We start from the raw sequence: 19996 nt of genomic DNA on the forward strand, positions 1-19996 counted from the left end.
CATCATGTAGTCAGGTCTGATATATATATAACATCATGTTGTCAGGTCTAATATATATAACATCATGTAGTCAGGTCTGTTCTATATAACATCATGTAGTCAGGTCTGTTCTATATAACATCATGTAGTCAGGTTGGTTCTTTATAAGATCATGTAGTCAGGTCTGATATATATATAACATCATGTAGTCAGGTCTGTTCTATTTGACATCATGTAGTCAGGTCTGTTCTATATAACATCATGTAGTCAGGTCTGATATATATAACATCATGTAGTCAGGTCTGTTCTATATAACATCATGTAGTCAGGTCTGTTCTATATAACATAATGTAGTCAGGTCTGATATATATATATATATATAACATCATGTAGTCAGGTCTGATATATATAACATCATGTAGTCAGGTCTGTTATATATAACATCATGTAGTCAGGTCTGATATATATAACATCATGTAGTCAGGTGTGTTCTATATAACATCATGTAGTCAGGTCTGTTCTATATAACATCATGTAGTCAGGTCTGTTATATATAACATCATGTAGTCAGGTCTGTTCTATATAACATCATGTAGTCAGGTCTGATCTATATAACATAATGTAGTCAGGTCTGATATATATAACATCATGTAGTCAGGTCTGTTATATATAACATCATGTAGTCAGCTCTGTTCTATATAACATCATGTAGTCAGGTCTGATATATATAACATCATGTAGTCAGGTCTGTTCTATATAACATCATGTAGTCAGCTCTGTTCTATATAACATCATGTAGTCAGGTCTGATATATATAACATCATGTAGTCAGGTCTGTTCTATATAACATCATGTAGTCAGGTCTGTTCTATATAACATCATGTAGTCAGGTCTGATATATATATATAACATAATGTAGTCAGGTCTGATATATAACATCATGTAGTCAGGTCTGTTCTATATAACATCATGTAGTCAGGTCTGTTCTATATAACATCATGTAGTCAGGTCTGATATATATATATAACATCATGTAGTCAGGTCTGATATATAACATCATGTAGTCAGGTCTGTTCTATATAACATCATATAGTCAGGTCTGATATATATATATAACATCATGTAGTCAGGTCTGATATATAACATCATGTAGTCAGGTCTGTTCTATATAACATCATGTAGTCCGGTCTGTTCTATATAACATCATGTAGTCAGGTCTGATATATATATATAACATCATGTAGTCAGGTCTGATATATAACATCATGTAGTCAGGTCTGTTCTATATAACATCATGTAGTCAGGTCTGATATATATAACATCATGTAGTCAGGTCTGTTCTATATAACATCATGTAGTCAGGTCTGATATATATATAACATCATGTAGTCAGGTCTGTTCTATATAACATCATGTAGTCAGGTCTGTTCTATATAACATCATGTAGTCAGGTCTGATATATATATAACATCATGTAGTCAGTTCTGATATATATATAACATCATGTAGTCAGGTCTGATATATATATAACATCATGTAGTCAGGTCTGTTCTATATATAACCACATGTAGTCAGGTCTGATATATATATAACATCATGTAGTCAGGTCTGTTCTGTTCTATATAACATCTTGTAGTCAGGTCTGTTATATATAACATCATGTAGTCAGGTCTGTTCTATATAACATAATGTAGTCAGGTCTGTTCTGTTATATATAACATCATGTAGTCAGGTCTGATATATATAACATCATGTAGTCAAGTCTGTTCTATATAACATCATGTAGTCAGGTCTGTTATATATAACATCATGTAGTCAGGTCTGTTCTATATAACATAATGTAGTCAGGTCTGTTCTGTTATATATAACATCATGTAGTCAGGTCTGATATATATATATAACATCATGTAGTCAGGTCTGTTCTATATGACATCATGTAGTCAGGTCTGATATATATAACATCATGTAGTCAGGTCTGTTCTATATAACATCATGTAGTCAGGTCTGATCTATATAACATCATGTAGTCAGGTCTGTTATATATAACATCATGTAGTCAGGTCTGTTCTATATAACATCATGTAGTCAGGTCTGATATATATATATAACATCATGTAGTTAGGTCTGTTCTATATGTCCTCGGATGGGGCCACAGTGTCTCCTGACCCCTCTTGTCTCAGCCTCCAGTATTTATGCTGCAGTAGTTTATGTGTCGGGGGGCTAGGGTCAGTTTGTTATATCTGGAGTACTTCTCCTGTCCTATTCGGTGTCCTGTGTGAATTTAAGTGTGCTCTCTCTAATTCTCTCTTTCTCTCTTTCTTTCTCTCTGTCGGAGGACCTGAGCCCTAGGACCATGCCTCAGGACTACCTGACATGATGACTCCTTGCTGTCCCCAGTCCACCTGGCCGTGCTGCTGCTCCAGTTTCAACTGTTCTGCCTTATTATTATTCGACCATGCTGGTCATTTATGAACATTTGAACATCTTGGCCATGTTCTGTTATAATCTCCACCCGGCACAGCCAGAAGAGGACTGGCCATCCCACATATGCTCTCTCTAATTCTCTCTTTCTTTCTCTCTCTCGGAGGACCTGAGCCCTAGGACCATGCCCCAGGAATACCTGACATGATGACTCCTTGCTGTCCCCAGTCCACCTGACCGTGCTGCTGCTCCAGTTTCAACTGTTCTGCCTTATTATTATTCGACCATGCTGGTCATTTATGAACATTTGAACATCTTGGCCATGTTCTGTTATAATCTCCACCCGGCACAGCCAGAAGAGGACTGGCCACCCCACATAGCCTGGTTCCTCTCTAGGTTTCTTCCTAGGTTTTGGCCTTTCTAGGGAGTTTTTCCTAGCCACCGTCCTTCTACACCTGCATTGCTTGCTGTTTGGGGTTTTAGGCTGGTTTTCTGTACAGCACTTTGAGATATCAGCTGATGTACGAAGGGCTATATAAATACATTTGATTTGATTTGATTTGATTCTCTATAACATCATGTATTCAGGTCTGTTCTATATAACATCATCTAGTCAGGTCTGATATATAACATCATGTAGTCAGATCTGATATATAACATAATGTAGTCAGGTCTGATATATAACATCATGTAGTCAGATCTGATATATAACATAATGTAGTCAGGTCTGATATATAACATCATGTAGTCAGGTCTGTTCTATATAACATCATATAGTCAGGTCTGTTCTATATAACATCATGTAGTCAGGTCTGTTCTATATAACATCATGTAGTCAGGTCTGTTCTATATAACATCATGTAGTCAGGTCTGATATATATATATAACATCATGTAGTCAGGTCTGATATATATAACATCATGTAGTCAGGTCTGATATATATATAACATCATGTAGTCAGGTCTGTTCTATATAACATCATGTAGTCAGGTCTGTTCTATATAACATCATGTAGTCAGGTCTGTTCTATATAACATCATGTAGTCAGGTCTGATATATATATATAACATCATGTAGTCAGGTCTGTTCTATATAACATCCTGTATCCAGGTCTGCGCTCTCTGCTTTTACAGCATGACTGTTTGGCTTCCATCCAGCCAAACGTGTCATCAGTGAGACCTGTCCAGCCAAACGTGGCTGCAGTGAGACCCGTCCAGCCAAACGTGGCTGCAGTGAGACCCGTCCAGCCAAACGTGGCTGCAGTGAGACCCGTCCAGCCAAACGTGGCTGCAGTGAGACCCGTCCAGCCAAACGTGGCTGCAGTGAGACCCGTCCAGCCAAACGTGGCTGCATTGAGACCTGTCCAGCCAAACGTGGCTGCAGTGAGACCCGTCCAGCCAAATGTGGCTGCAGTGAGACCCGTCCAGCCAAACGTGGCTGCAGTGAGACCTGTCCAGCCAAACGTGGCTGCAGTGAGACCTGTCCAGCCAAACGTGGCTGCAGTGAGACCTGTCCAGCCAAACGTGGCTGCAGTGAGACCTGTCCAGCCAAACGTGGCTGCAGTGAGACCTGTCCAGCCAAACGTGGCTGCAGTGAGACCTGTCCAGCCAAACGTGGCTGCAGTGAGACCAATGCTGCTCCCATTAAAGAAGTAGTTTAACGTACATAGAGACAAGGAGACAGCACGAGAGGAGAAAACAAGGGAGTGCCCTATGAGTGCTAACCATATGGTATACATCTTACCCTGGCATTCTGCAAGTTTTCCAACTTAGTAAAGTTTTTCATGTCTCGTTTTAAAAAATGTTTTCCAACCAACTCATGAGCAGGGAAATCAAACAAACTGGAAAAACATACTCTTGTTTGAGTAACCAAATGGTCCACTGGAGACACGCATGGCCATAATGCAATAGGAGCATATTGTGTTGTTTGACTGTTTGTCCCCTGTTGGTAGTGGTGTAACATGATGAATGCTAAAGGGTAGCAGTGACAGTGAAAGAGAGCAGGCGGTCATGCAGAGATGAAATGACAACAATGGATCTTGTATGAATGGCCACTGATTGTCTGGACAACAAAGCCCTAACTTGACCAAATGTGATAGGCAAAGAAGACCCCAACCATAATCACTCCATCTTTTGGATTTGTTTAATTTGTAAATGCATCGTATGTAGAACAAAGAAAAATATATAATATTTATAATAGTATATAATATTTATAACAACATATAATGAATTGACATTATATACACATGCACTAGAATTGTATGCAATCACAGAAATAATTACAATAATATTTCCGTTCCTTTTAGGTGTAGTTGCAGTATTTACATACATTCACGGGTTAAAATAACCTGTTTTTAAAAACATTTAAAATGGGATTGAAGGAATGCATTGCTACAGTATACGTTTTACTGCCCTCTCTAGACCCCTCAGGTTCAGAAAGGACATGGCCATCATAGACAGCGCAGTTTCGTACAGGGAAAAGAAAGCATTATAGAAATAAAAACATTCCTAAACCTTACAGTTTTGGAGTACTGTATTTCACTAAACCAATCGTGTGTCTTCCTGTGATGTCATCTGTAGATCAGGAAGGTGACTGTAGAACATGTGTATGGAGGCTAAGATTTCTACCACCATTTACTTCTTCACATGTTCCAGAGGAGGTAACTACATTTACTTTTATTTAACTAGGCAAGTCAGTTAAGAACCAATTCTTATTTTCAACAACGGCCTAGAAACAGTGGGTTGTTCAGGGGCAGAACAACAGATTTTTACCTTGTCAGCTCAGGGATTTGATCTTGCAACCTTCCGGTTACTAGTCCAACACTCTAACCACTAGGCCACCCTGCCGCCCCAATATAGCACCATGCAATTCCAGCTCCTCCAGATTAAATGTAATAGCCCAGGAAGCGTGGCTAGGTTGGCACTGCTGTGTGTCTGCTAAAAATGGCTTTTGGGGGTTGTTCCGGTTTGAAACAGAGGTCACTTCTGAAACACGGTAGGGTGCTTCAGCAACATGCATTGATGACACGAGGCAGACGATTGTGTTGATATCGAGGAGACTTACCTCAAGCTACTGTAGCTGCAGTTTTTCAAGAATCCCTAAAAAATATAGTTCAACTATTTTACTGAAAGCATTGATTAGACTGACATTGAAGTGTATGGTTTGAGTCCTTCATACTGTAGCTCCTACCAGCACTGTTTGAAACTGTACATTGATTGACTGTCACTGACATCCACACGCTGTATACAACATGGCAGGCTAGGCATTCAATGCTTATGTGCTATGAAGATTTAATACAATCACCAACGGGTTAAGTGTTATCATTATATTCAAACAGATACTACGTAGGCCTACTCAGTTGACATATTGGCCCCGGAGAAGGCCAGCTTTAAGCGCCAATGAAATAACACAAAATGAAAGAAAATGACAATAACAGCTCCTCCAGCTAATGTATACAAATATACAAAAGGAAAAGTTCTTCAACGTCTTCAATAGTGATCAGAAAGCCAGTCGGTTCACATATAAACAACACACCAAATATTTTTTGCTGCACCTCGTTGTATTGCAGTTGGCTGTTCACTGATCCAGCCTTTACCAGGCACGAGTCGTCATATTGCTCCTGTAGTGAAAATAGGAGACAGCCTCCACATGTTGCCGGTAGCTTATAATGGCATGATTCTGATCATGATCAGTAGTTCAACATGAACGTTTGAATACTAACTGTAATTTTTTGGTTTGAAGAAGTACATAGTAAAAACTCCCTCGGTGATGAGAAGATCATTTCTATATGCAGCAGAAGGAATGTTGATGCGTTAATGATAGGCAGGTACATCAACAACAATTCATTCAAACCACAAAGTGTAAAAATACTTTACATAACAAAACCTCTTTTAAGATTCTCAAATCGTATCTTAAACATTTTTATGGGGGAAAAAAACCCTACAAAAATTAAGAAAAGCTATTTACAAGAAACTCAGGACTCGATTCAATCTGTGCTGCGGAGGTTCAGCGCAATAGCGACATTGCAATTTAAAAGTCATTTCCGATTGAGCCGGCATATGCAGCGTTTACTGTGAATGCAGTATCCGTGAACGCGGGAACATTGCTTTAAGTGTAAATCCCGCTAAAGCACTGAACTTCCCATCATGCACCAGTGAAGATGTCATGTTATGTAACAGTTCTTGTTTTTTCAAAATGTTTTCTCTTTTGAGTCTCTGCATTACTCAATAAATTATCACAGTACCACCAACGTGCGTCACACACACACACACACACACACACACACACACACACACACACACACACACACACACACACACACACACACACACATAAACAAACCAAACATTCAAACACTCTCTCCCTTAACTGTTGTTTGAAAGTTAATTCTGTCCGTCCCACTGTCCCCTCTGCTATTAGCAATCTCCCACATTCATTCTGCCTGTCCCACTGTCCCCTCTGCTATTAGCAATCTCCCACATTCATTCTGTCTGTCCCACTGTCCCCTCTGCTATTAGCAATCTCCCACATTCATTCTGTCCACCCCACTGTCCCCTCTGCTGTTAGCAATCTCCCACATTCATTCTGTCTGTCCCACTGTCCCCTCTGCTATTAGCAATCTCCCACATTCATTCTGTCCGTCCCACTGTCCCCTCTGCTATTAACAATCTCCCACATTCATTCTGTCTGTCCCACTGTCCCCTCTGCTGTTAGCAATCTCCCACATTCATTCACTCTCTCGCTCACAAACATTCTCTCTCTGTCTCTCCATGTATCCTGTGGCGTGGCCTCAGCCTAGCAGGACCTGGAGGTCAATGTGCTCAGTTTGCGGATCGCACTGTCCTGCTGTTTCTTGGAAAGCGGTGGACTTTGATGTGTTTGGACAGATGATCGCTGCGGGCAAATTTCTTCTCGCAGATGGGACACTGATAAGGCTTCACTCCAGAGTGAGAGCGCCGGTGTCTGGAGAGTTCGTCTGACCTCGAAAACCTGAGACAGACAGACCCAGAGCACATCAGACAACCTATATCAGAGCCACGGTTTCCCATAGCACCCTGAGGTAAAATGTCCCCTCTCTCTGTCTGACTACACCAGTACACTCTATCCATATTATATCTCTACCCATATTTGATTTTAACACATGTGCACAGTAATGTCCAACATATCTATTTCTGGTCTTCACTCTGATTCCTGGGTAGCTTTCTGTTGGTAAGGTGTCCAGTCACAACTGAAGGGTTAACTCATTACTGAGATGTTAATCAATGGTAACACATTGATTAAAGTCATGTAAAGTAATCTTGAAACATTCATTCCATACACACTCATCATGAATCATGAAGCAACTGTGCTATTGAGATGAATGGATAGAATCCCTGCATGGTAACATGGCCTTTCATCATGCACTCGCACATGCAGTACACACATGCAGTACGCACATGCAGTACACACATGCAGTACACCCATGGGACAACAGGTGCTACACATGCAGTACACACATGCAGTACACACATGGGACAACAGGTGCTACACATGCAGTACACACATGCAGTACACACATGCAGTACACACATGCAGTACACCCATGGGACAACAGGTGCTACACATGCATAACATGGTAGTGAAATGGTTAAGTATTACTAGGCCTCATTATGAACAGAGGGTTTTCCTGTATGGCCAGAAGTGAACCACTGTATTTAAAACGAACTGGTTCTGGGGATGTTACTCAGACGTTAGGAAACCTCATCTACCTCTATTGTAATATTACATAGTATTCTACATCAGTACTACACAGCACTCATTACAGCCCCAAGATGATGGTGTGCTATAACATGTTGCCAGTATCTTAGAATGGCATGACTCAAAATCACAGCAAATCCCATTTTATTGGTCACATACACGTCATAAGCAGATGTTATTTGGGTGTAGCGAAATTATCAGTAGTTCAACATGACCGTTTGAGTATAAATGGTAATTTTTTGGTTTGAAGAAGTACATAGTAAAAACTCCCGCGGTGATGAGAAGATAATTTCTATATACAGCAGAAGGAATGTTGATGCGTTAATGATAGGCAGGTACATCAACAACAATTCATTCAAACCACAAAGCGTAAAAATACTTTACATAACAAAACCTCTTTTAAGATTCTCAAATCGTATCTTAAACGTTTTTATAAGAGAAAACCCCCCCCCAAAAATAAGAAAGAAAAGATATTTGCAAGACATGTAGGACTCTATTCAATCTGTGTTACATACTATGCTACTTCCATTCCAGGGGTGCAATTTTCACTAGGGACAGAGGGGGCATGTCCCCCCTACATTCTGAAATTGCATTTATCATTAGAATGTGATCATTGGAATGTTTTATAATTGAAATGAGATACAAAACGAGGCAACGGTAAGCTTTAGGACCATAGGGATGTCTCCAAGCGGTCGGGAAGGCTGTTTGGAGTTTTTATCCAACTGGATAAAAACATTATATATTTATATTTTTTTAATCCCCCCCCCCCACCACCACCACTTCTGAAACCAAAGCTGTGCCGTACTATACATGATGTGTCAGCACTCGCTATACCCCCAAGCTGAAACTGTGATATAACTCCTTCATGTTGAGACAAGATGGCTACAGTTCATCTCTGACTGAAACAGCCTCACCCTATCCTTGTCTAAGCCAATAAGCAATACATGTGGGACAAGATTAACTGAACTAATTGTCTCTGCTATGTTAACATCCTGACACACTACTACTATCTCTCCCTGGAAGTTGATATGAAGTATTTCCCTGTATAAAATTGTTAGACAATGTTATATGTCTGTTATATGAAACTGTTAGGCCTTGTTATATGGCTGTTATATGAAACTGTTAGGCCTTGTTATATGGCTGTTATATGAAACTGTTAGGCCTTGTTATATGGCTGTTATATGAAACTGTTAGGCCTTGTTATATGGCTGTTATATGAAACTGTTAGGCTTTGTTATATGGCTGTTATATGAAACTGTTAGGCTATGTTATATGGCTGTTATATGAAACTGTTAGGACTTGTTATATGTCTGTTATATGGCACTGTGTTATACGCAGCTGTTAGGGGATGACGGAGGTTAGGCTTATGAGAGCCTGGGTAAGGCTGTTTGTGGAGCCATTGTTGGGCAGGGTGGGATGCCCAGGTGTGTGGAGGGGAGCCTTGATGCCCCAGCTACAGCCTCCACAGCTTAGTTAGGCTACACTCTGGCTCTGTTCAAGCTTGTTCCTGAACTCAGCCCTGAAGCATACGGTAATCACTGACAAGACGCTGGCAAGGACCAAAAGAAGGGGCGGTGGGACTTACTGTAATGAATTACAAGAACTAAATGTATCCTAAACTCTTTCCTGTAAACATAATGTACAACAACACTAATGAATGATCACTTACAGATAGATGTAAGTCAACAGGAAAGGACAGTGTTATTGTAACTCATGTAAGTCAAAATATATTTTTTAAATTAATGAATTGAACCTTTATTTAAGTAGGCAAGTCAGTTTAGAACAAATTCTTATTTACAATGACGGCCTACCAAAAGGCCTCCTGCGGTGACCGTGGCCTGGGATTTAAATAAATAAATAAATAAATAAATACAATATAAATATAGGACAAAACACACATCACAACAAGAGAGACAACACAACACTACATGAAGAGAGACCTAAGACAATAACATAGCAAGGCATCAACACATGACAACACAGCATGGTAGCAACACAACATAACAACATGGTAGCAGCACAAGATGGTAGCAGCACAAAACATGGTACAAACATTATTAGACACAGACAACAGCAAAGAGCAAGAAGGTAGAGAGAACAATACATCACACAAAGCAGCCACAACTGTCAGTAAGAGTGTCCATGATTGAGTCTTTGAATGAGGAGATAAAACTGTTCAGTTTGAGTGTTTGTTGCAGCTCGTTCCAGTCGCTAGCTGCAGCGAACTGAAAAGAGGAGCGACCCAGGGACGTGTGTGCATTGGGGACCTTTAACAGAATGTGACTGGCAGAACGGGTGTTGTGTGTGGAGGATGAGGGCTACAGTAGATATCTCAGATAGGGGGGAGTGAGGCCTAAGAGGGTTTTATAAATAAGCATCAACCAGTGGGTCTTGCGATGGTAAACAGAGACGACCAGTTTACAGAGGAGTATAGAGTGCAGTGATGTGTCCTATAAGGGCCATTGGAGGCAAATCTGATGGCCGAATGTTTAAGAACATCTAGCCGCTCGAGAGCACCCACCCTTAGCTGCTGATCTATAAATGATGTCTCCATATTCTAGAATGGGTAGGATGGTCATCTGAATAAGGGTTAGTTTGGCAGCTGGGGTGAAAGAGGAGCGATTACGATAGAGGAAACCAAGTCTAGATTTAACGTTAGCCTGCAGTTTTGATATGTGCTGAGTGACAGGGAAGGACAGTGTTACTGTAACTAATGTCAATCAATAGGGAGTAAGTACAGTGTTATTGTAACTAATGTCAGTCAATAGGGAGGACAGTGTTACAGTAACTAATGCCAGTCAATAGGGAGGACAGTGTTACTGTAACTAATGTCAGTCAACAGGTAGCGACAGTGTTACTGTAACTAATGTCAGTCAATAGGGAGGACAGTGTTACTGTAACTAATGTCAGTCAATAGGGAGGACAGTGTTATTGTAACTAATGTCAGTCAATAGGGAGGACAGTGTTATTGTAACTAATGTCAGTCAATAGGGAGGACAGTGTTACTGTAACTAATGCCAGTCAATAGGGAGGACAGTGTTACTGTAACTAATGTCAGTCAACAGGTAGCGACAGTGTTACTGTAACTAATGTCAGTCAATAGGGAGGACAGTGTTACTGTAACTAATGTCAGTCAATAGGGAGGACAGTGTTATTGTAACTAATGTTAGTCAATAGGGAGGACAGTGTTATTGTAACTAATGTCAGTCAATAGGGAGGACAGTGTTATTGTAACTAATGCCAGTCAATAGGGAGGACAGTGTTACTGTAACTAATGTCAGTCAATAGGGAGGACAGTGTTATTGTAACTAATGTCAGTCAATAGGGAGGACAGTGTTATTGTAACTAATGTCAGTCAATAGGAGGACAGTGTTATTGTAACTAATGTCAGTCAATAGGGAGGACAGTGTTATTGTAACTAATGTCAGTCAATAGGGAGGACAGTGTTATTGTAACTAATGTCAGTCAATAGGGAGGACAGTGTTACTGTAACTAATGTCAGTCAATAGGAAGGACAGTGTTACTGTAACTAATGTCAGTCAATAGGGAAGGACAGTGTTACTGTAACTAATGTCAGTCAACAGGTAGCGACAGTGTTATTGTAACTAATGCCAGTCAATAGGGAAGGACAGTGTTACTGTAACTAATGTCAGTCAACAGGGAGCGACAGTGTTACTGTAACTAATGTCAGTCAACAGGTAGCGACAGTGTTACTGTAACTAATGTCAGTCAATAGGGAAGGACAGTGTTACTGTAACTAATGTCAGTCAATAGGGAAGGACAGTGTTACTGTAACTAATGTCAGTCAATAGGGAAGGACAGTGTTACTGTAACTAATGTCAGTCAATAGGGAAGGACAGTGTTACTGTAACTAATGTCAGTCAACAGGTAGCGACAGTGTTACTGTAACTAATGTCAGTCAATAGGGAAGGACAGTGTTACTGTAACTAATGTCAGTCAATAGGGAGGACATTGTTACTGTAACTAATGTCAGTCAACAGGTAGCGACAGTGTTACTGTAACTAATGTCAGTCAATAGGGAGGACAGTGTTACTGTAACTAATGTCAGTCAATAGGGAGGACATTGTTACTGTAACTAATGTCAGTCAACAGGTAGCGACAGTGTTACTGTAACTAATGTCAGTCAATAGGGAGGACAGTTTTACTGTAACTAATGCCAGTCAATAGGGAGGACAGTGTTACTGTAACTAATGTCAGTCAATAGGGAAGGACAGTGTTACTGTAACTAATGTCAGTCAACAGGTAGCGACAGTGTTACTGTAACTAATGTCAGTCAATAGGTAGCGACAGTGTTACTGTAACTAATGTCAGTCAACAGGTAGCGACAGTGTTACTGTAACTAATGTCAGTCAATAGGGAAGGACAGTGTTACTGTAACTAATGTCAGTCAATAGGGAGGACAGTGTTACTGTAACTAATGTCAGTCAACAGGTAGCGACAGTGTTACTGTAACTAATGTCAGTCAATAGGGAGGACAGTGTTACTGTAACTAATGTCAGTCAACAGGTAGCGACAGTGTTACTGTAACTAATGTCAGTCAATAGGGAGGACAGTGTTACTGTAACTAATGTCAGTCAACATGTAGCGACAGTGTTACTGTAACTAATGTCAGTCAATAGGGAAGGACAGTGTTACTGTAACTAATGTCAGTCAATAGGGAGGACAGTGTTACTGTAACTAATGTCAGTCAACAGGTAGCGACAGTGTTACTGTAACTAATGTCAGTCAATAGGGAAGGACAGTGTTACTGTAACTAATGTCAGTCAACATGTAGCGACAGTGTTACTGTAACTAATGTCAGTCAATAGGGAGGACAGTGTTACTGTAACTAATGTCAGTCAATAGGGAAGGACAGTGTTACTGTAACTAATGTCAGTCAATAGGGAAGGACAGTGTTACTGTAACTAATGTCAGTCAATAGGGAGGACAGTGTTACTGTAACTAATGTCAGTCAATAGGGAAGGACAGTGTTACTGTAACTAATGTCAGTCAATAGGGAAGGACAGTGTTACTGTAACTAATGTCAGTCAATAGGGAGGACAGTGTTACTGTAACTAATGTCAGTCAATAGGGAGGACATTGTTACTGTAACTAATGTCAGTCAACAGGTAGCGACAGTGTTACTGTAACTAATGTCAGTCAATAGGAGGACAGTGTTACTGTAACTAATGTCAGTCAATAGGGAAGGACAGTGTTACTGTAACTAAAGTCAGTCAACAGGTAGCGACAGTGTTACTGTAACTAATGCCAGTCAATAGGGAAGGACAGTGTTACTGTAACTAATGTCAGTCAACAGGTAGCGACAGTGTTACTGTAGCTAATGTCAGTCAACAGGTAGCGACAGTGTTACTGTAACTAATGTCAGTCAATAGGGAGGACAGTGTTACTGTAACTAATGTCAGTCAATAGGGAGGACAGTGTTACTGTAACTAATGTCAGTCAATAGGGAGGACAGTGTTACTGTAACTAATGCCAGTCAATAGGAAGGACAGTGTTACTGTAACTAATGTCAGTCAATAGGGAGGACAGTGTTACTGTAACTAATGCCAGTCAATAGGGAGGACAGTGTTACTGTAACTAATGTCAGTCAATAGGGAGGACAGTGTTACTGTAACTAATGTCAGTCAATAGGGAAGGACAGTGTTACTGTAACTAATGTCAGTCAATAGGGAAGGACAGTGTTACTGTAACTAATGTCAGTCAACAGGTAGCGACAGTGTTACTGTAACTAATGTCAGTCAACAGGTAGCGACAGTGTTACTGCATAAGAGCTTCCAATTCCACACAACGATCCAGCTCTTTGGACATTCATGAAGCTACTATTACAGAATACAGTAAGCAGCAATCATAAAGCACTTGAAGTTCCCAGTTAGAAGAATTGACACTAAGGAATATCATTATATCTTGTTTAAAAACAAGACATACCATTATTTCAGAACATCATGGTGTTTTCACAATAAACTGCTTGTGTTCAAATCTACAGTCCACTAGAAACCAAATATCCATGTTCACATTTAACTCCTTACCCAGTTTGAATCTGTTTGTGTCTACCTACACTTGCCTGTATGCATGCATGTGATGTGGGTATGCATTGTGTATGTATTGTGTACATGTAGGTATGCATTACGTGTGTGAGGAGAATGGAGATGCCAGAGGAATGCCAGCTGTACAGTAAATGTGTCATTTGGTTTTTATGGGCATGATGAGAATCAGAGGAATGTCAAAAACACTTTATTTTGTTACAACACAAGGCACTCAAATGACAGATGGCTGGAGGTGCATATTTCCCAAGCTCACTTCCATTTCCTGACAAGGATGAGAGGAGGAGGTGGAGGCAGAGGAGGGAGGAGGAGTGAGGGTCCCTCAGACAGAGAGCAATTTCTGAAGGCCACACTGTGCCCTGTGGGATGGCGAGGGGGGATACCACATGCCCAGGGCAGTCATGTATTGGGGCTAACCCAGGTCACTGTGATAAGACCACAGGACTGCTGAGCACTGCCAATCTTATCGGACTCGAGACCTTCTCACCAGCTGTTCCCACGGGCACACTGAGCTTTTTATGTTTAGTTGTGCAACCACATTGGATGGAGAGGTCAGGGAGATGGGGAAATTAATAATATGGGACAAATCTATGCTTTATGCTTGCTGAGTAAGTGGAAACAGAGAAACAAACTGCTTTGGCACACTAATATATCATGGATAATAATCAAATTAGTATGCGGTAAAGTCATTCATTATGCCATAAAGTTAGTGCTGCTACCAAAACTTTGAACTTGATTCTGCAAGAGTGTAACTGAGTGCAGATGGAGAGCAAACAGAGAGGCAGCTAGAGGGGGCAAAGTCTGCCCACACTTCAAAGGCCTTATCTAATCTCAAACTCTGCTATAGAAGAAAACACAGAGATATGGAGCCAACGATAGAGCATGAGAGGGGAGGAGAGCATTCATTATGAGGGACACAAATCATTTTAGTTCTCCATCACGTCTAATTGAGCTGACGCACAACTTGGAAAATTAATTATATTTTTCTCATAAAATTAATATCTGTGTTTTGCAGAGCAGCTGGTGGGATTGGCTTTGAATGGCTTCGTATCTCTCTGTGATAATATCAGCCAGCGAAGGAAGTTGATAACCCTGTTAACCTCTGGAAGGAATCAACGCATCTCAGATAATCCAACCACAGTCAACAGAGATAGTTGTATACTCTGTGGCTTCTCCAACTAAAACATGGACTGGTATCGCTAAATTGTCATACATTGTTGGACCATCACAGCTAAACATCCCCTGTTGCACTCACTGACTGTCACTGCCGTGTATGTAGTCACATGAATAACCACACATTTAGTAGACCTATGAGCTCCACCCGTGAAGTCTGGCTCTAACACGACCTACACAATGTCTTGAACCTACTCACCTCCATCCACAGCCAGGCCAGGTGCAGGCGAAGGGCTTTTCCCCCGTGTGCCTCCTCAGGTGGGCCTTCAGGTGGCTGCTCTTGGTGTACATCTTGGCACAGCCAGGGAAAGTGCACTTATGCAGTTTTACAAGGTCCGTAACCGAGCTCTTCTGGAACTTCTGTCCTCCCACCAGGATCCCTGCAGCCTGGCCACCTGCAAGGCCACCCTCCCTGAGACCCAGGGGCTTGGCGGCGATGGGTACGGGCGCGATGCGCACAAATTTGGAAGACGTACCATTGAGATTAGCTGGAGACACCAGCTGGGGAACCAGGGCAAACGTCTGGCCCTGGATGTTAACCAGGAGCTGGGCGATTTTTATGTCTGAGGAGGGCAGGGTGGACTGCGGTGGTACTGGTGTTGGTATCACACCTGGGCTGGGCTCTTGCTTAATCTGGATTGGTTGAATCTGCAAGATGACAGGCGTCAAGCCAGACCCCTCCCCTGAGGCTGGTGTTTCAGCAGGTTCCTCCTGTTTAATCCCACTACAACCGTTGGAATGTGTTATTGTGGATGTTGCTGTGTATTTGGTCACTGTGGTGGGGACAGTAGCCCTGGCAACAGGTACTGACTGCTCTAGCCCAGGTTCTAACTCTGTCACCTGACAGTCTACATCCAACATCCCTCCCTCACTAGCCTCCTTCTTCAACGTTACCACCTCCATATTCTCCTCCAGGAACTCCTCTATCTCCTCCAGGGTGGGCTGAAACAGCAGCCCCACCTGATCCTCCAGGTCCACTGGGAACACAGGGAACTCAAAGCACTCCTCTTTGGTTGGCTGAAACAGGCGGTCCGTCTTCGACTCCCATGCTAGACCCCTGGGGAGGATGGGTGGTACTGAGGGAGATAGAGTGGGAGTAACTCCACTTCCAAGGGTGGCCTGGGAGAGCAGGAAGTCGAGGAGACCATCCTGGCTCTCTCCACTGGAGCTGCTGCTGCCGTAGCTGGAACCCAGCACCTGGGACTCAGGGCTGGAGCAGGAGCAAGGGCTGGACGAGTCACTCAGGTCGTCCTCTGAGAACGGGGAGGGCACCGCCTGGTAGACACCTGTGTCTATCACCATGTCCGATTCGTGATGTTCTGCAGGAAAGCTGGCGTAATACAGGAAGGTCTCCTCTCCTACCGACAAGTTATCCACCATTCCTGACCTGAGCCAGTCACCTGAGCCAGTCACAGCTCTGCTAGCTCCACTTGATTGCTAGAAGTTATGAGTGTATGACTCAGTTTCTCCTCTTCTCCCTAGAAAACAGAAATAGATGACCATCATGTTTGCAAAATGGCATGGCAATAGAGAAAATAATGAAAGAGAGTATGAGAGGGAAAGAGAATAAGAGAGGGAGAGAGAGTAAGAGAGAGAATAAGAGAGATAGAGTGAGAGAGAGAAATGAGAGAGAGAGAGAGATGTACATTGCACATTTGTACATTGTTACAACACTGTATATATACATATATACATAATATGACATTTGTAATGTCTTTATTATTTTGTAACTTCTGTGAGTGTAAACTTCTGTGAATGTCTACTGTTCATTTTTATTGTTTATTTCACTTTTGTATATTATCTACCTCACTTGCTTTGGCAATGTTAATATATGTTTCCCATGCCAATAAAGCCCCTTGAATTGAATTGAGAGAGTAAGAGAGTAAGAGAGGGAGTGAGAGTAAGAGAGGGAGAGTAAGAGAGAGAAAGAGAGAGAGAGAGTAAGAGAGAGAAAGAGAGAGAAAGAGAGAGAGTAAGAGAGAGAAAGAGAGAGAGAGTAAGAGAGAGAAAGAGAGAGAGAGTAAGAGAGAGAGAGAGTAAGAGAGAGAGAGATAGTAAGAGAGAGAGAGTAAGAGAGAGAGAGGGTAAGAGAGCGAGAGTGTGTGAGAGAGAGAGAGTAAGAGAGATAAAAAGGGAGAGAGAGTAAGAGAGAGAGAGAGAGTGAGAGAGAGAGTAAGAGAGAGGGGAGAGAGAGAGTGAGAAAGAGTAAGAGAGAGAGAGAGAGAGAGAAAGAGAGTAAGAGAGAGAGAGAGAGAGTAAGAGAGAGAGAGGTAATTTTATCCTCCGTTATAAGATAATAAATAACTCAAAATAACTCGAGTCAAGAGGTTAAAACAAATAAAAACAGTTATATAACACTGCCCCCTGCACCACAGCACGAGCCTGCCTGAGGGTTTAAACAGTAAATACCATCTTGGCTTGCAGGGGGTTAAATTGCATTCTTGAAACCTTCAGTTTGGGCATGCAAGTACTGCCACAACTTCTGGAGAAGGAGAATAACTGTCAATATGTAACTCATGGTCAGCACGAATCTATTGTAACTACCTATAACCGTTTTGGATAAAGAAGTAGCCTAGCCAATGAATGCCATTCGTTATTTTATTTCACTTTAAAATGTATAGTAGCTCTGGGGCATCACGTGTGAAGGAGGAATTTCAAGAGTGCGTTTCCAATTCACTTCGATTTACCGTCATAAACCAATGTCGAAGATAGATGACCGACTGCAATTATCAAAGTTTTTCGTCTAGATATTTATCATTCAATAATACTGTAAAAGTAAGACTAATTCCTATGGGCTACAAGGCAGGCAACAGCTGCTGTCGACCTAACCCGTCATCGGCTTCAAGTAATAGGCTTAACCACATATTTCAGTGCATTTTATTATCATGTGATTCCTTCAATAAGATTAAGGGACATGAGAAGTAAGGATTCACATGGTGTATTTTATCTTCCAAGTAATATTCGCTTGGGATTTTCCTTGGTAAGATGTAGGAAAAAATAGTTTGTAAAATCGAAGAGATTTTCTTGGCATTGATTATCTTCCATTGGTTTATATCGTTATAAAAACGTACGTGTATTACATTGTAAAACATGTGGATGCTTGAATGCATGAACTAGTTGTGCGCCCCCTCAGTTTTCATTTATTTGACGGAGAATAACCTGAACATGAAAAAGCGTTGACTCACTATGCTAGACACAGTTTGAGAAGATCGGGCTGGGAGCATTTAACTACTGTCATACCACACAGTGTGTGGATGAAATAAAAAAAACTTTTAAAAGCACGTAGCAGATAAAATGTTAACAAATCGACAACTACGGTGTAGGCAATTTCAAAGAGATTTACATTGTAACCACATTGATAACATGCAACGGTCTCTCTCATTCCCTCTCTGTGAACACGGTTTTTAGTTTCATCCAATAATTTATGCAACTAAAATATATCCAAAACAGTGCCCCTTTGGTGTGCATATCCACTGTGAAAATACGTGCCTATGCTATACATAATATGAGCGTATATCGTCATCAGCCTATTTATTGCAGCAGTTTTCCCCCAACTGTTTGCGCTGTATGCAGAAAGCATGTCGCACCATGCGTCCAATCGACGTAAACATGTTATTGTGCAGTGTGCTGCCGGAGGGAGCGCGCAACGGGGCGCACGCTTCAATTCCTTTCTGCCATCGCTTCCTATGTGAAACACTTTACACGGTAGAGTTTATGCACCAACCTTTATGTATCGAGAGAATGTTAGTCCTTTCACCTGAAGTAAGTGAAAAATGATCCGTTGGTGAGATGATATCAATAGTCAATAGCGTTGTGGATTAGCCCTTGAGACGAGCTTCTCATCGCAATGCCAATCCATAGGGCGGGTGCTACGATCTACCGTAGTAGTAGTAGTAGTAGTAGTAGCAGTACACTACCGTCACATGATTGGTGCTGTGTAGTTTATAAGTAATTAGGGGTTGGGTTATGAAGGCTCGTCTGCTCTGCGCTTCGTATTGGCTGACAACATTTGGAGGCTGGACTCGATGTTTTGTCGTTTATGGACTCACTGAAGACAGACAGACAGACAGACACTGCAATTACATAAATTCCCTCTCATCCTCCTGTAGCTAAAACGCAATGGAGACTGGGTAACTTTGATGCAATCATAGTGAATGCCACATTCATAGAAATGGATTTAATTATAGTATAAAATGTTATATTAGAATATGACATGTGTTTTTGTGTCTAAAATGTTTGTGCTCCATAAAATCAATGTAATCTAGCAGATATGGTCATGGGTCATTAGTACCTTTTAAAGTGCTCCCAGACTACTCAGAGACACGCCTAAAGCACAGTCCTAAGGTATAACACTAAAGGAAGCGTATGAGGCAGGCTACACTCCGCAGCGGCCTGTCTATACAGGCTTTAGCCTGTTGATGTCAGGCCAGGCTGAGGGAAGCTTTAGCCTGTTAATGTCAGGCCAGGCTGAGGGAAGGTTTTGCCTGTTGTTGCCAGGCCAGGCTGAGGGAAGCTTTCGCCTGTTGTTGCCAGGCCAGGCTGGGGGAAGCTTTCGCCTGTTGTTGCCAGGCCAGGCTGAGGGAAGCTTTCGCCTGTTGTTGCCAGGCCAGGCTGAGGTGTTGGTC

At 41.6% G+C, this 19996-nt stretch overlaps 1 protein-coding gene across 1 annotated transcript; it reads right to left on the reverse strand.

Moving 5' to 3' along the window:
- Nucleotides 1-6597: 6597 nt before the first annotated feature.
- On the reverse strand, nt 6598-16807 carry LOC139416883 (Krueppel-like factor 15). Its single transcript, XM_071166043.1, has 2 exons — nt 15571-16807; nt 6598-7389 (listed from the first exon to the last, which is right to left on the reverse strand). The coding sequence occupies exons 1-2, from the start codon at nt 16749-16751 to the stop codon at nt 7221-7223; spliced, it is 1350 nt and encodes a 449-aa protein (XP_071022144.1). The 5' UTR covers nt 16752-16807; the 3' UTR covers nt 6598-7220.
- Between the last annotated feature and the right edge of the window lie 3189 nt (nt 16808-19996).

This window comes from Oncorhynchus clarkii, chromosome 9 (genome assembly GCF_045791955.1).
Source record: "Oncorhynchus clarkii lewisi isolate Uvic-CL-2024 chromosome 9, UVic_Ocla_1.0, whole genome shotgun sequence".
Lineage (NCBI taxonomy): Eukaryota > Metazoa > Chordata > Actinopteri > Salmoniformes > Salmonidae > Oncorhynchus > Oncorhynchus clarkii.

Excerpts from the sequence above, each read along its gene's own strand:
- LOC139416883 (XM_071166043.1), bottom strand. The coding sequence starts at position 16,751 with ATGGTGGATAACTTGTCGGTAGGAGAGGAGACCTTCCTGTATTACGCC. Across the intron at positions 7,390-15,570 it reads TGGCCTGGCTGTGGATGGAG|GTTTTCGAGGTCAGACGAAC; the intron begins GTGAGTAGGTTC and ends TGTCTGTCTCAG.